Here is a 19,238-nt window from a genome sequence, read left to right as displayed (position 1 = left end):
CTGTTCTGCTCTATAAATAAATGCTTTAATAAAGGAGGATTAGATACTGACATTACATTACATACTGACGTTATATTAGATACTGACATTACATTACATACTGACGTTATATTAGATACTGACGTTACATTACATACTGACGTTATATTACATACTGACTTTATATTAGATACTGACGTTACATTAGATACTGACGTTACATTAGATACTGACATTACATTAGATACTGACGTTATATTAGATACTGACGTTACATTAGATACTGACGTTACATTACATACTGACATTACATTAGATACTGACGTTATATTAGATACTGACGTTACATTAGATACTGACGTTACATTACATACTGACGTTACATTACATACTGACGTTACATTAGATACTGACGTTACATTACATACTGACGTTACATTACATACTGACGTTATATTAGATACTGACGTTATATTAGATACTGACGTTACTTTAGATACTGACGTTACATTAGATACTGACATTACATTACATACTGACGTTACATTACATACTGACGTTACATTAGATACTGACGTTACATTAGATACTGACATTACATTAGATACTGACGTTACTTTAGATACTGACGTTACATTAGATACTGACGTTACATTACATACTGACGTTATATTAGATACTGACGTTACATTAGATACTGACGTTACATTACATACTGACGTTACATTACATACTGACGTTACATTAGATACTGACGTTACATTACATACTGACGTTACATTAGATACTGACGTTATATTAGATACTGACGTTACATTACATACTGACGTTACATTAGATACGGACGTTATAGTAGATACGGATGTTATATTAGATACTGACATTACATTAGATACTGACGTTACTTTAGATACTGACGTTACATTAGATACTGACGTTACATTACATACTGACGTTACATTAGATACTGACGTTACATTAGATACTGACATTACATTAGATACTGACGTTACTTTAGATACTGACGTTACTTTAGATACTGACGTTACTTTAGATACGGACGTTACATTAGATACTGACATTACATTAGATACTGACGTTACATTACATACTGACGTTACATTACATACTGACGTTACATTAGATACTGACGTTACATTAGATACTGACGTTATATTAGATACTGACATTACATTAGATACTGACGTTACATTAGATACTGACGTTACATTAGATACTGATGTTACATTAGATACTGACGTTACATTAGATACTGACGTTACATTACATACTGACATTACATTAGATACTGACGTTACTTTAGATACTGACGTTACATTACATACTGACGTTACATTACATACTGACGTTACATTAGATACTGACGTAATATTAGATACTGACGTTACATTACATACTGACGTTACATTAGATACTGACATTACATTAGATACTGACGTTATATTAGATACTGACGTTACATTAGATACTGACGTTACATTACATACTGACATTACATTACATACTGACATTACATTAGATACTGACGTTACTTTAGATACTGACGTTACATTACATACTGACGTTACATTACATACTGACGTTACATTAGATACTGACGTAATATTAGATACTGACGTTACATTACATACTGACGTTACATTAGATACTGACATTACATTAGATACTGACGTTATATTAGATACTGACGTTACATTAGATACTGACGTTACATTACATACTGACATTACATTACATACTGACGTTACATTACATACTGACGTTACATTACATACTGACGTTACATTAGATACTGACGTAATATTAGATACTGACGTTACATTACATACTGACGTTACATTAGATACTGACATTACATTAGATACTGACGTTACATTACATACTGACGTTACATTACATACTGACGTTACATTAGATACTGACTACATTAGATACTGACGTTATATTAGATACTGACGTTACATTACATACTGACGTTACATTAGATACTGACATTACATTAGATACTGGTGTTACATTAGATACTGACGTTACATTAGATACTGACGTTACATTACATACTGACGTTACATTAGATACTGACGTTACATTAGATACTGACGTTACTTTAGATACTGACGTTACATTACATACTGACGTTACATTACATACTGACGTAATATTAGATACTGACGTTACATTACATACTGACGTTACATTAGATACTGACATTACATTAGATACTGACGTTATATTAGATACTGACGTTACATTACATACTGACGTTACATTAGATACTGACATTACATTAGATACTGACGTTACATTACATACTGACGTTACATTACATACTGACGTTACATTACATACTGACGTTACATTAGATACTGACATTACATTAGATACTGACGTTACATTACATACTGACGTTACATTACATACTGACGTTACATTACATACTGACGTTATATTAGATACTGACGTTACATTAGATACGGACGTTACATTACATACTGACGTTACATTAGATACTCACGTTATATTAGATACTGACATTACATTAGATACTGACATTAGATACTGACGTTACATTACATACTGACGTTATATATTAGATACTGACATTACTTTAGATACTGACATTATTTTATGGATTTGTTTTTTTAAAGGGGGTCAAATCCCAAACTTGTGAGTTCTACAACTGTGTAAGATTTAAACCCAACATGAGGAGGTGAGTCTGAATCCTGAGTGAGTGACAGTGTAACTGCCCTGTATGGGAGGGACTTCCTGCTGCCTCACCTGTCAATCATAGTGATAATAAACCATCACAGCACTTTACACTGCTGCATCATACATCCTTCTGAGGTTGATCACATGACCCAAGGGCCCTTAGGCTATGACATCACTTCCTGTGTGCCTATCTGAAGCATCCCATCATGGCACTGACAATATTGCCATGGCAGATGAGATCACCGCGGTAACACCATGGCAACAATGACTTATTCTGAAGCCAAAGAGAATAGCCTCTCTGTGCATGTGTGTGTGTGTGTGTGTGTGTGTGTGTGTGTGTGTGTGTGTGTGTGTGTGTGTGTGTGTGTTTGTGTGTGTGTGTTTGTGTGTTGGCTTGTCTGTCTAGCACAAGTTTAAACTGAGGGTCAGGATTGAGCTCATTAACACATCAGCAGCAGCAGCAGCTCTACTTTAGAGTTAACATCCTCGGTCTCTTTAGCAGTATGATACCCGTCAGAGCAGCTACATAATAAGATAAGTACCTATGCTGAACAGTCTGAACACACACACACACACACACACACACACACACACACACACACACACACACACACACACACACACACTCTCCACTCCATGGTAAATACAGTTACAGTAGATGTTAGTTGGAGGATGAGGCTGAGATGAAGTTCCCAGCTGTATGCTAATTAATGCTTTAGCCTGATCTCTAATTGGATAATTGAGAGTAATTAAAGGAAATGAGCGTTTCTCAGCCAGCAGATACAAAAAGGATCATAATGCTCAAAGTAGAGAAGTTTAACATCATCTCACACTGGCAAACCAGCCCCTGTGGTGTGTCCAGCTCAGTGTGGGAGCAAACTTTCTACGAGAAGAGATCAGTGAACATTAAGCTGCACACCTTAACTCACCAATTCACTTCACACTGTTTACATAGAGAGAGACGGTGTGAGGATGAAAAGACAGGACATCCATCCTGGTACAGGAGAATTCATGCTTCTTATCACTATCACTTGTGTGTGCGTGTTAGGGCAAGTCAAACAGAACCAGTAAATTCACCCGGCTTTACAAAAGTTACTCTAAACTACAAGCACATGGAAGCATCGCTGAGAAAAGCTCGAAGGAGTCCACAATCTACAGCGGAGTTACACAGAGAGACTGTGTGTGTCCACACGGCTCAGTGGAGAGGACACGACTTACTGCAGCTCAGGACACAGCAGACGGTCCCAGCACTGCCTCTAAAAGTGTTACTCAGTAAACACGCCTCGAACACAGCAGCCTGTCACAGCACTGCCTCTAAAAGTGTTACTCAGTAAACACGCCTCGAACACAGCAGCCTGTCACAGCACTGCCTCTAAAAGTGTTACTCAGTAAACACGCCTCGAACACAGCAGCCTGTCACAGCACTGCCTCTAAAAGTGTTACTCAGTAAACACGCCTCGAACACAGCAGCCCTGCCTCTAAAGTCCTGGATTTCTCTTGGCTTGTTTTCACGATTATTTCATATCAAGTTCATGGCATTTATATGAAACACTAGAATTTGAGAAGGTTTATTTTATTACTAAAATCTATTTAACCCTGAGAGAGAATCCCAACATAAAGGAGCAGAAACTCAGCACTTTATTACATCAGGATTACAGTCAGACTTCTGATGCGAAAGTTTACACACCTTCAGGAGCACAAGCAGGACTGTTTTAGAGGGGAGAAGCAGAAATAGAAGATTATTAGCCAAGTAGGGCAAATAATGGACAGAGAGGAGGAGAGAAGAAGTGACATCACTGAAGAGAGTGAAAGTGTGGGATAATGAGAGAGAGAGAGAGAGAGAGAGAGAGAGAGAGAGAGAGAGAGAGAGAGAGAGAGAGAGAGAGAGAGAGAGTAGGAGAGAAAAAACATGGAGGAGGAGAGCAAAATAATGCAGTTATCCTTAATGAGCAGGAAAGATTGTCTAGTGTGGGGAGGGAGGGGGAGAGAGAGGGGGAGGGAGAAAGAGAGGGAGAGAGGGGGGGGAGAGAGGGAGAGGGGGGAGAGAAAGAGAGGGAGAGAGAGAGAGAAGGAAGGACTTTTCATCTCTCCACTATGACTCTAAAGGGTAATATTATTATTATTATTATTATTATTATTATTATTATTATTATTATTATTGTTATTGTTTATTATTAATAATAATAAACAATAACAATAACAATAATAATAATATGTACATGATTTTTTTTCTAAACCTGTTCAGAACTTTGACAACGAGCTCATGATGACTAACAGTGAGATTATTATAACAACTGATTAAGAGAAGTTTATTATTAACACTATAGACAGTTATAAGGTTTGTGTGAGATGTAATAACTGTGTAATAACAGCTCCAGTTAACACAGTGTTAATGTCTGTAGAATGTAATACTTTATTACTGTGTTAATTGATGAGCTGAAGCTTCACTGCTGCTTTATAACCAAAGTGTTAATGACAGAAGACTACAATATAAATGTGTCAGCTAAAGGCAGTCATAGCTCACCTGTTTAATCAGGACTTATAGCCTACACCCTACAACCTACACCCTACAGCCTACACCCTACAACCTACACCCTACAACCTACATCTTACAACCTACACCCTACAACCAATACCCTACAGCCTACACCCTACATCTTACAAGCAACACCCTACAACCTACACCCTACACCCTACATCTTACAGCCTACACCCTACATCTTACAAGCAACACCCTACAACCTACACCCAACACCCTACAACCTACACCTTACAACCTACACCCTACAAGCAACACCCTACAAGCAACACCCTACAACCTACACCCAACACCCTACAACCTACACCCTACACCTTAAAACCAACACCCTACAACCTACACCTTACAGCCTACACCCAACAACCAACACCCTACAACCAACACCTTACAGCCTACACCCGACAGCCAACACCCTACAACCAACACCTTACAGCCTACACCCGACAGCCAACACCCTACAACCAACACCCTACAACCAACACCCAACACCCTACAACCTACACCTTACAGCCTACACCCAACAACCAACACCCTACAACCAACACCCTACAACCAACACCTTACAGCCTACAACCTACAACCAACACCTTATAGCCTACACCCTAAACCCAGACCAATAAACCAACATCTCTGGGATGTAGTGGAGGTGTAGCGAGCAGATTGTTGATGTGTGGATGAACTTCCCTCACTACAGTTACAGAAAGTCAGCGAATTCAGACCCAGATGCTGTGAACAAAAAGTAGTAAAATGAACTGAATAACAAAGTAAGTTACAACAGATTTGTAATGAAACCACGACTGTGTAGAAACAGGACTACAGGAGTGTGTATATATTAATAAAGTTTTTATTTATGTGCATTATTATTATTATTATTATTATTATTATTATTATTATTATTAGACATACCCAGGATGCTATGAGTAAAAACAATGCATCTGATTCTACTTGTGTGTAGAGATGTACAATTATCCATTGTTGGGTTAAATCAAATTCGGGGATGGTGTGAATGAGACGCCTTGTGTTTTCACATCTGCAGACACACACACGAACACACACACACACACACACACACACACACACACACACACACACACGAGCATGTGTGCTAGTTCTCGGTAAGCTAGGTGCTATGTTTGGGGTTTGGGGTGAAGCTCTGCTAATTTCATCAGACATGAATAATACATGAGCATCTATTTACACCTTGGAATGAGAGAGAGAGAGAGAGAGAGAGAGAGAGAGAGAGAGAGAGAGAAGAGAGAGAGAGATCATAATGACAGATATCCATCTCACACACTCACAGACACATTCACTTCCCTCCGCACGCATCACTCAATCACGAGACAATATTTGTACAGCTCAGAAGACATCAGGTGATCGTCACATACCATCACACAGAGTGCAACACAGATTTAGGACACAACCAATATATCTTTTGTGCACAAACTAGCAAGAGATGAAGATCCTCTCTTCTATCTGCTGTTCTGTTTCTCCCTCTCAGCAACGATACCCCCAACACACACACACACACACACACACACACACACACACACACACACACACACACACACACAGGTTTTAAGCAAAGCACATTTGACCAGTAGCAAGATGTGTGGCCAAATCATTATCGCAAAGACAAAGAGAGAGAGAGAGAGAGAGAGAGAGAGAGAGAGAGAGAGAGAGACAGAGAGAGAGAGAGAGGGAAAAATAACAGTATCTCATTTGCTTTACCACACACACACACACACACACACACACACACACACACACACAGTACTGGATGCTAGCTAGGGCATATTCTCCTCCAGCTAGCTCAATGTCAGCCACATCCCAACACAAAGGCATTCTGTCAGCTGGAGCATTAGAAGAAGGGATAAATAAATGGATGGATAGATGAATGGATAGATGGTTGGAAAGATGGATGGATGGATGCATGGATGGATGGATGGGTGGGTGTTGTGTTTCCTGCTCACCGATTAAGCTTTCCTCCTTTTCTGCTCCCTTCAGCGCTTTTCTGTCTCTGTGTAAGCACCGGCCCACGAGCTGCACATCCCTCCCTCCTTCCCTTCCTCCCTCACTCCCTCTCTCTTCTTACTCCTTATTTGTATTTTCCTGTCCCTCCCTCTTTGCACTGTGGCTCTCTCTGTCTGATGAGCATCAGGGATGAAGCAGGAGTGCTGTCTAAACTAAACACACCATTTCTCGCTCCTCTTCCTCTATCTCTCTCTCACTCTGCCTCTCTATCCCTTACTCAGGGTGTAGTCCCCTGAGCGCTGGGGGCAAAGAGCTGAAGGGTCTCAAGAAAAATCTGGCACGGAAACAAAGGATCAGACTGGGCTCTGAGAGAGTCTCTGTATGTGTGTGTGTGCATGTATGTGTGTGTGTGTGTGTGTGTGTGTGTGTGTGAGAGAGAGAGAGAGAGCCTGTGTGTGTGTGTGTGTGTGTGAGTGTGTGAGAGAGAGAGAGAGCCTGTGTGTGTGTGTGTGTGTGTGTGTGTGTGTGTGTGTGTGTGTGTGTGTGTGTGTGTGTGAGAGAGAGAGAGATAGAGAGAGAGCCTGTGTGTGTGTGTGTGTGTGTGTGTGTGTGTGTGTGTGTGTGAGTGTGAGTGTGTGTGAGAGATAGAGAGAGTGTAAAAGACCTGGTGTTTATTACACAGCAACTTGTCTTTAAACTCATATCACCATATTACAAACACAGCCTTCTTCACCTTAGAAATATCACCAAGCTGAGAAACATCCTGTCTGTATCTGATGCTGAGAAGCTAGTTCATGCCTTCATGACCTCTAGACTGGACTATTGTAATGCATTACTAGGTGGTTGTCCTGCATCTTTAATAAATAGGTTACAGTTAGTCCAAAATGCAGCTGCCAGAGTTCTCACTAGGACAAGAAAGTATGACCTTTAACCCCAATGTTATCATCTCTACACTGGCTACCTGTTAAGTTTAGAACTGATTACAAACTGCTGCTACTTACGTACAAGGCTCTTAATGGTTTAGCTCCCATGTATCTAACTAGTCTTCTAACACGTTACAATCCTTCACGCTCTCTGAGATCACAAAACTCAGGACTTCTGCTAGTTCCCAGAATATCTAAGTCTACTAAAGGTGGTAGAGCGTTTTCTTATTTAGCTCCCAAACTTTGGAATAGTCTTCCTGATAGTGTTCGGGGCTCAGACACACTTTCCCAGTTTAAATGTAGATTAAAAACTCATCTCTGTAGTCAGGCGTACATATAATACATCCCATAATATTGTGCTCTAATACATCAGACCAAATGCACATTATCATCTAGTGCTTGTTAATATTATGAACAGCAGCTACATTAATTCCTCTAAACTGCTTCTCTCTTTCTACCATCTTGAGGCATCCAGACATTGTACCAGCTCCAGTTGTGTTCCACTTCTTGAAGGACATGAACGTTCAAAGAGGAGATACTCCATGTGGTCTTTGAGGACAACAATCTCCTCATCACTACAACATTTATCAGACTGTATATATATAATCACACCCCCAGTGTCACCCAGATGAGGATGAGGTTATATAATCACACCCCCAGTGTCACCCAGATGAGGATGAGGTTATATAATCACACCCCCAGTGTCACCCAGATGAGGATGAGGTTATATAATCACACCCCCAGTGTCACCCAGATGAGGATGAGGTTATATAATCACACCCCCAGTGTCACCCAGATGAGGATGAGGTTATATAATCACACCCCCAGTGTCACCCAGATGAGGATGAGGTTATATAATCACACCCCCAGTGTCACCCAGATGAGGATGAGGTTATATAATCACACCCCCAGTGTCACCCAGATGAGGATGAGGTTCCCCTTTGAGTCTGGTTCCTCTCAAGGTTCCTTCCTTTACCATCTAAGGGAGTTTTTCCTCCCCACAGTCACCTGAGTCACCTCAGACTTGTTCATTGGGGATAAATACATACACATTTATATATATACACCGTACAAATAAATTGAAATTAATTGAATTGAATATCTGTAAAACTGCATGTGCATGTTATACAGCAGAAGTTACCTCACGTCCTTCATACAATTGTTTCTGGCTCTTTTAGTTTTTCCTGCATTATTGTTATTAAAATTAAGAAATAAAAAAAATGATTTAATGTCCAGTAATTCAATATATTAGTACAGTATGATCAAAAATCAGTAGTTACAGCATAATTCCTCTGTAATATATTGCAGCAGACAGTAAACACACACACACACACACACACACACACACACACACACACACACTTACTATCCTCCCCAGGACACGGCATGCCTGGCTTCTCCGGAATACTGGGAAACACTGCACAAGTGAGACAGAGACATGTCATGTGATCAGAAGTGTTTATGTTACACCACTGATGTTAAAAATAAAGCAGATCAACATTTTTCTGTGTGTTTAAGAGGTTTATTGGTGTCTGTTGTGTTTAGATCTTATTACTCAGAATGTTAGGCCACGCCCTTTAGGACAGTCTTAACAATTGTGTACTTTACACTCGTCAGAGCAGAGAGGTGGTGTAAAGTACCGTGCAGGAGGAGTCCTGATGATCTGCTCCGGCTGTAGATACGAAACGCCTCATCCAGCTCCATCTGTGACGAGATGGTACAAGGGTCACCTGTTCAACACACACACACACACACACACACACACACACACACACACACACACACACACACACACCACACACACACACACACGCACGGACACACATGCACGCACACACACGCACGCACACATGCACACACACGCACACACACACACACACGCACGCACACACGCACACACACGCACACACACGCACGCACACACGCACGCACACACACACACGCACGCACACACCGCACACACACACAGTAACGAAATCGGATCAGATTCAAACTCAGAAGATGAGCAACATCTGAAGAACATCTTCATAAACAAACTGCTTCATAACACACACACACACACACGCACACACACACTCATGCGCATACACACTCGTGCACACATGCACACACACGCACACACACCTTCATCATCAATCCACTTGAGTGTGATGGGTAAGTTCCTGTGGACACTGCAAATCTTCTTCACCTCCTCACACATCTCTGAGAAAGACACACCTGAGTCCAGGTACGAGATCAGCATGTCTCTGTTCACACACACACACACACACACACACACACACACACACACACACACACACAGATGTTTGTATACACACACAATTTGTGGTAAGTAATGATTTGAACGGAAACTTATTGAATTACTTATATCAGTGTTCTGTGTACACACTGCATCTCCTAAGGTGACCTTCTGTGTGGTGTGTATGTGCATGTGTGCGTGTACATGTGTGTGTGTGTGTGTGTGTGTGTGTGTGTGTGTGTGTGTGTGTGCGTGCGTGCGTGTATGTGTGTGTGTTTTCTTGGAAATCCAGACTAATGTTCAGTGAGTCGTTGCACACATACAGCTAGGGCAAGAGGAACTTTGTGTCCTCAGTAAAAGAGGCGTGGCCTCTGTGTCTGTCAGTCTTGAGGATGACGGCGTTAATGATGTTGAATTCTTCACTTTATTGTTAGTGCAGGTTTCTGAACAACGCTCAGATTCTGACTGATAACAATTCAATTCAATTCAAGTTTATTTGTATAGCGCTTTTTACAATAGACATTGTCTCAAAGCAGCTTTACAGAACATAAACACAGAGCAGAAGGTAAACATAATTAATGATAAAGGAAATAACGAATAATAAAAGAAATAAGAATTAACAGAATAAAAATTCTAGATTATTATTAGATGTATATTAGATAACAGAGAGATGTTTCAGAAGAGAACGTGACCCTGAGGTTGTTTAATGTATGAACGTAAGTCATCTGACATGAGCAGTGTGTTTATGTTTCGTTTGTGTATTAAATATTAACACAATGTTGAGTCAGTGTTTTTCCCCGTTAGGGGTCGCCACAGCGAGTCAGTCGTTTCCCCCAACTCTGTCCTCAGCATCAGGTGACCACTCGCACGTGTAGAGTTCCAGGTTTTACACATAATGTCCTTCTTTACTCAATCGTCTATTAATCCAGTCTTGGGACAGAAATCACTGGCTTGCTTTTGTATTGAATAAAAATAATTTACATTCAGAAGTTAACTCTAATTACTAAAATTCCACACAGCCGGAAGCTAATTAGTGTCAGACTGTAATAATTAGATAATATAACCTCATGCTACTGTAATAACTAAAAACTATTTTAATATTTTCTTTGTTGTGTTCAGGGAAACACTTCTGCTCCCTGAAGGCAAGCACAGAGAGGACGAGGAGAAGCTTCGTCCTGCAGACCATTCGGATCGTAAACCAGGAGACACCCAGGATCTAACACTGGGCCTCTCTCTCCATACCCCACTGTTCTTTGCCCACACACACACACACACACACACACACACACACACACACACACACACACACACACACACACACACACACACACACACACTTTTGCATGGATACTTTAATTCTGGACTTGTACAGCACAGCCACTTTATACACTGTTTACACACCAAACTTCACCTGGTCACTTTAAGGACAATCTTTAAAAAACACACATTTATGTATATGTATATTTATGTATATGTATATTTATGTATATTTATATGTATATACATTATTTCTTCATATTCTCCATATATTTCATATTTTTATATAGTTTTCTTATATAGTTTATATTTTATTTTTTTGCTTTTTTATACTTTTTTTATATTCTTTATTCTAATACCGAACAGTTGCATAAAGCATTTCACTGCATATCGGCCCCTGTGTGTGTGTGACTAATAAAATTTGATTTGATTTTAATTCTGTTATAATTTACTTGTTCCACATTATGACTACTGTAATAAGAATAAAACACAGAAATACATCATTAATTTGATTAAAATCCATCCAGTATTAATATGATAATGATCAATATCGAACTTTGTGTTAATCGGTGTGTTTGAGAATTAGACACTGAGGCCACACCCACGTATTAGGCCACACCCATGTCCATATCAAAGCCACGCCCATTGACCCACACTCTAATGTTATGTATTATGATGGTAAAATATTTCTTCACATCAAATCAGTGCAAATAATTATGTAATAAATATTCAGTGGGTCTCACTGACAAATTCTAGCTGCATTAAAATGGAGAAACAGGACTGGTTTCTAGGCAACAGACAGGTTAACGTGTGTGTGATGGAAATATTTACGGAAACTGGAATCTCCCAGCTCAGCTAAATCCGGATACTTTTTCTAACACACACGCGCGCACACACCTACACGCGCGCACACACCTACACGCGCGCACACCGACACAACACGCGCGCACACCGACATTTAAGATGCACATTTAGTTTAAAGTTTAAGATTAAACTAAACTTGCATCTGAGCTCTTGACTGCAAAACTTCATAAAAGATGAGAAATAAATAAATAAATAAATGAGCTTATTCGCTTCAGCAGCTGAATCAGGAGAGGACGTGAGGAACAGGACTGACGGAGAGGAGGATTCTCTAGCAGGGAAGTTTAGGGTTCTGTCTATGATCACTAACATACAGAGAACTTCAGGATTTATAATGAAGCCTTCAGCTGTAAGCTATAAAACTGTAGAGACTGGAGAGGGTGAATTTTACAGCAGCTTGATCACTGATACCACGTCAAACGTTTCACCATGACTGCAGTGTGTAATAACTGTTGAGCAAACAACAATCAACAGCAACAAAATGTGTTTCACATCATCTCTAACCTTTATACTCATCCTTACAGCACAGGAAAGAAAGCAGGAAACATAAAAGTACGCTTCAGTAAATATTAGATGTGTTACAAATCACTTCTGATCGGAGTTTTAAGTGAATCACTTCCTGTTTCTTAGTAGAGTTTATTATGAATAAATAAATAAATAAATAAATAAATGTTGTAAACCTTTTTTTATCAGTCACAACTGATTCAGGAAACTCCTCTCACTTTAGACAAAAGCTAAGGTTCCAGTGTGAAAGCCACGTGTGAAGCCCTTTCCTCATCACGTAGGTGAGACTTCATTATAAACAGGTACGTGTGAGCGAGGGTCTCGTCACAACACATCACCAAATCACCGTTCAGTAATCAGACAGAACAAGAATCTGAATAATTAAATCATAACGTATTACACAGAACTGCACTTTTCCTTTTCTTTATATTCATATAGTTATCAGTGAGTCACACAGAGTCGGAAAATACATCAACACACCTCACATAAGATCAATGACGTAATCAGCATAACTAATGAAGAGTTTGAAGAATTCCTAAAATTATCAGAAAAAAAGGACCTTGACATAACATGTAAAGTCAACCTTTAGGCCTCTGAAGCTCACTGAATCAGACTGAATCACTTCAATGATTTGACTCATTAACTGAATCAAACACAGGGTTTTGATTTTTCATTTATTGAACATACTGCAATTCTTCTTCTATGTCTAAAGATAATTCCTTAATCTTCATTAAGCAATTTATTGTGGTCAGTTTCATGATTAATTGTGAGTGTGGAAGCGTCACTTCAGGCTTCATCACTAGGGATAAATGTTAAAGATAAATAGCAATTTAATTTTAAACTTTACAATTTTTATTCTTTTTCTGTTATTCTGTGTGAGCAATGTGAACAGTAACAATGTGAATTATTAAAAGTGCTAAACAAATAAATTAAACTGAATTGAAACTGAACCCTGAACACAACACAGGAGAATAAACTCCATCACCACAACTCCATACAACCATATGGTGATGACCATCAGGAGAAAATTATATAAACCAATGGAACACAATTAGTTACAGACCATTACATTAAACCATTACAGACCACATTAAAGACTAAAAAATAATAAATCAAATAAAAAACAGAATTCCATCAGAATTAAGAATAAACTGGCTTTGGTAGAACAGCACACTGACCCCATCTTTATAAAATCCTCATCCGGATTTATGTAAAGCTGCTTTGGCACAATGTCTACTGTTAATAGTGTGTTGTACAAATAAATCTTAACATTTTAATAAATACTTTAATAAAAACTTCTTTTACTACAGAAATATACAGATGGGAATACAATACTCTCCTAATATTATTTATATTATATATTAATAAAAATAAATCTAAACAGTAAACATCTATTTTATTTAAATTCAATCAAAAGGAGTTAAATAGTAAATTTGTAAGTAGTTTTAATTCTGCTTTAAGAACTTCAGTTGGATCTGAACTCTGTAAGAACTTCTGATTCATAAGTAATTGTGAATCGATTCTCTTCTATGAATCATTCAGCACGAGTCGATTCAGTGAGTAGAAAGCTCTCTGGTGTCAGCTGATTAATCATTGGTGTGTGTACAGTTTATTTAAGCCAAGATAAGTTTATTAAACTGATCTGTGAACAACAAACCATCACAAAAGATCAGATTTTCTTTTCAGAATTGACACTTTACTGTATTTTGGTGTAACAGGTGATTATCTCGATATTTTACCAAATACTTTAAAGTACAGACGTCATTATATAATATTTGTGCAATTCAATCAAAATTAATTGCTTAGTATAAAGGTCGGACCTTCTGTTATTGCTAATCGATTCACTCAGAGGAGTCGCTCCAATAGAACCGACTCGTTCAGAAACCTGTTGAACTCACCCGCCGAAATGCGCTTTTATTTTCACGGAGTCCATCAGCGTCCTGACCGGCGTCCTGACCGGCATGTTCAGTGCGCATTAACACTTATAAACACACGACATCCGCGGGGTTTAATCCGCTCTCAGTGCCGGGCAGGAAACGGCTCCATAGTTCAGCTTCTCTGCAGCTCACAGTGTGTGTGTGTGTGTGTGTGTGTGTGTGTGTGGCTTTACTATGGTTACACACACACACACACACACACACACACAGGGAGAGAGAGCTGCACTGTGTCCTGATTATATAAACGAATCTCATTTTAAAATTCCTGATAAAGATGAAACCCACAGCGCCACTTAGTGGCTGTGACAACACACACAAAACACACACACACACACACACTACCCCACAATACCACAAACACACCCCCACACGAACCCACACCCACCACACCCAATACCACACACACAACCCCCAACACAACCCAACCATAAACAAGCTAAGGTTCTGTTGTATAACCATTTGAGTGAGTCAGTACATACTGACTATATATATATATATATATATATCTCAGCTCTTTTGGCTGTTCACATAATTTGCCACAGCATGGCGTATCGTGTCTTGTCTTTAACCTGGATGCCCTCCCTTACTTAACCTCGTATGTACTCGAACCCGGTCCGTATTAATGAGATCCTGCCTTATATAACATGCGTTGCTTTGTGACTTTCTCAGCTGCTCAATCAGAACAGAGGAGAACATCATTAGCCAATACAGAAGGATAAAGGGGCGGGGCTACAATGATACGGAAGATATAAGGTGTGTGTGTGTGTGAAATGTAAACACTATAAATGTAAACACTATAAATGTAAACACTATAAATGTAAACACTATCAATGTAAACACTATCAATGTAAACACTATCAATGTAAACACTATAAATGTAAACACCATAAATGTAAACACTATAAAGGTAAACACCATAAATGTAAACACTATAAATGTGAACACTATAAATGTAAACACCATCAATGTAAACACTATAAATGTAAACACTATCAATGTAAACACTATAAATGTAAACACTATAAATGTAAACACCATAAATGTAAACACTATAAAGGTAAACACCATCAATGTAAACACTATAAATGTAAACACCATAAATGTAAACACTATAAATGTAAACACTATAAATGTAAACACCATCAATGTAAACACTATAAATGTAAACACCATCAATGTAAACACCATAAATGTAAACACCATAAATGTAAACACTATAAATGTAAACACCATAAATGTAAACACTATAAAGGTAAACACCATCAATGTAAACACCATCAATGTAAACACCATAAATGTGAACATTATAAATGTAAACACTTTTCTTTATTTAATTTACATACAGAGGTGTGATGGGGAGACAGAGAGAGAGAGAGAGAGAGAGAGAGAGAGAGAGAGAGAGAGAGAGAGAGAGAGAGAGAGAGAGAGAGAGCATCTGTTATGTGTTGTTTGTACATTTGGGTGTTAAAGGCTAATTTAGCAAAGCTACAGTAAGTCTTTTTAGCAGTTAGGTATAAAAGATGTGAGCGTTAATGCAGAGCCTGAGAGAAGTGAAAGCAGAAGTAATAAGGCACTTTTCTCACTTTTCTCCCTGTTCACTTTTCTCCCTGTTCACTTTTCTCCCTGTTCACTTTTCTCCCTGTTCACTTTTCTCCCTGTTCACTTTTCTCCCTGTTCACTTTTCTCTACCTTAAGTGTTATTCACTGGGATTTTCTCTTTCACATAAAGGACTGAGGTTTCTTTTTACATGAAATTTAAATCAGCTAAAATGCACATATATAAACACACACACACACACACACACACACACACACACACACACACACACACACACACACACACCACTGCGTTTATAACGTCATTCAGTGTAAGACATGTAAAGTGTGTGCTATGTGAGGTGTTTGAATGGTGTTGGCTGGGCTGCCTCCATGTTGATGAAGATAAACACCAGGACACCAGCTACGATGAGGAACAACATAATCTGAAGCCACAGAGGGACGAATCGTCCTGAACCTTGACTCAGTGTCCTCTCCTGCATCCTCTCCTGGCTCACTGTGTATTTCCCCTGAGACACTGTGTGGTATGGAGACACCATGGGCCTGGAAAAGATAAACTCCTGGAGTTATTTATATGACTATGACTTTAACTCAGTACAAAAATCACAGAGAGAAAGAGATACTGGGGGTGGGGGGTGTTTGTCAGGGAGAACAGAGAGAACCACGATGGGGCGTCAATTACCGGCTGCTGAAAGCTTCTTGTCCCCACTAGAGAAATGAGAGAAGACAAACACCATATACACGTATTATCTAACTGCTGTAACACATATTCACATGTTTAATAAGTACCACTGAACATATATACATGTGGACGAGTCACATGAAGGAGGTTTGTTAAGACTCACAGATCTGTGCTGGGGGAGGTAAACATCCTCATCCTCTTTACAGAAAAACAACAGAAAATTTATTTAATATGTGACATCAAGTGTCTGCGGACATAATAATAATAATCATAATAATAATCATAATAATAATAATAATGATGATGATGATGATGTGGTGATGATGATGGTTCCCCCACAGGACATACGCTGTTTTCTGAAGACTGACTGCTCTGATGCTCCTCTCTTCCTCCCTTTAGCCATGATGTCTCTCAGCTTCTTCTCATACAGAGATCTGGTGGAACCTAAATCACAATCCTCACATCACACACAAACCAAAATAAAACCTACACAACAGAAGAGCATACTGAGACTCACCGACCACAGGGCCATGTTTTATCCCATAATCGTCCAGCATCCAGCTGATATCCTGGTCACTTTTGCTGCTCAACATCTCTCACAGCCTTCAACAACAACTGCAGCTCCAACACCTGCACAGAGGAAAGTCGCATGTTATGGTGGAGTTCCTGCTGCGAGGAAACCAAACCACAGAGACACCATTCATCATTTCATCATCCTTTCACTCATGCCATTTATCACCAAAAATTATTTATTTGTAAAACAAATGAATGATTTTAGTGATTTTATTTTTAATAATAAAATATTTACTTCTGTTCTATATTTACATACATTATATATATATATGTTCTAACAGTATCAGAGCAGACTTTTATTCACATTTTACAAACTCACAGACTGATCAAATCACGTTAACATTATTTACAAATCAAGTCATTAATCAATCTGCTCTTAGGATCTGTTCATTTGTAGCATGATTTAATCTTTCAACATAAAGACTAACGGAACACAGAACTGAAAGAAACTAATTTAATAGTTATCAGAACTTTCAAAAGTAACTCAAATATTAAATATTTGAAACATTATATAAATAATATAATAAATATTTATTTTAAACACATGAGAAAGTGATTATAAATCATTATAAACACCAGGGAGTGGGATTATAAATCATTATAAACACCAGGGAGTGGGATTATAAATCATTATAAACACTGATTAGTGGGATTATAAATGATTATAAACACAGAGTGGGATTATAAATCATTATAAACACTGATAGTGGGATTATAAATCATTATAAACACTGGTAGTGGGATTACAAATCATTATAAACACTGAGAGTGGGATTATAAATCATTATAAACACAGAGTGGGATTATAAATCATTATAAACACTGAGAGTGGGATTATAAATCATTATAAACACCAGGGAGTGGGATTATAAATCATTATAAACACCAGGGAGTGGGATTATAAATCATTATAAACACTGAGAGTGGGATTATAAATCATTATAAACACTGAGAGTGGGATTATAAATCATTATAAACACAGAGTGGGATTATAAATCATTATAAACACTGATAGTGGGATTATAAATCAATATAAACACTGATAGTGGGATTATAAATCATTATAAACACTGAGAGTGGGATTATAAATCATTATAAACACCAGGGAGTGGGATTATAAATCATTATAAACACAGAGTGGGATTATAAATCATTATAAACACTGAGAGTGGGATTATAAATCATTATAAACACTGAGAGTGGGATTATAAATCATTATAAACACTGAGAGTGGGATTATAAATCATTATAAACACTGAGAGTGGGATTATAAATCATTATAAACACAGAGTGGGATTATAAATCATTATAAACACTGAGAGTGGGATTATAAATCATTATAAACACTGAGAGTGGGATTATAAATCATTATAAACACAGAGTGGGATTATAAATCATTATAAACACAGAGTGGGATTATAAATATTGTCCTTTCTACAGCTGTATATAACCAGGTGTGGTTGTGCAACCAATTTGATCTACACCG

The 19,238-nt window shown here is 38.3% G+C and overlaps 1 protein-coding gene across 1 annotated transcript in view; it reads right to left on the bottom strand.

Annotated features, from left to right (window-relative positions):
• The window catches only part of prkcz (protein kinase C, zeta), a 51,898-nt gene extending 36,750 nt beyond the window's left edge, over window positions 1-15,148 (bottom strand). The window contains exons 1-4 of the mRNA XM_047800229.1: window positions 14,902-15,148; window positions 10,267-10,388; window positions 9,783-9,872; window positions 9,509-9,559 (exon numbers count right to left, since the gene is read on the bottom strand). Coding sequence (XP_047656185.1) covers window positions 9,509-9,559; window positions 9,783-9,872; window positions 10,267-10,388; window positions 14,902-14,966 — 328 coding nt within the window. The 5' untranslated portion in view covers window positions 14,967-15,148. The remainder of the gene's footprint in view (window positions 1-9,508; window positions 9,560-9,782; window positions 9,873-10,266; window positions 10,389-14,901) is intronic.
• Between the last annotated feature and the right edge of the window lie 4,090 nt (window positions 15,149-19,238).

Source organism: Tachysurus fulvidraco, chromosome 14 (genome assembly GCF_022655615.1).
Source record: "Tachysurus fulvidraco isolate hzauxx_2018 chromosome 14, HZAU_PFXX_2.0, whole genome shotgun sequence".
NCBI lineage: Eukaryota > Metazoa > Chordata > Actinopteri > Siluriformes > Bagridae > Tachysurus > Tachysurus fulvidraco.
Note: the sequence above shows the minus strand (reverse complement) of the source record. Positions and strands in the feature narration are given on the sequence as shown.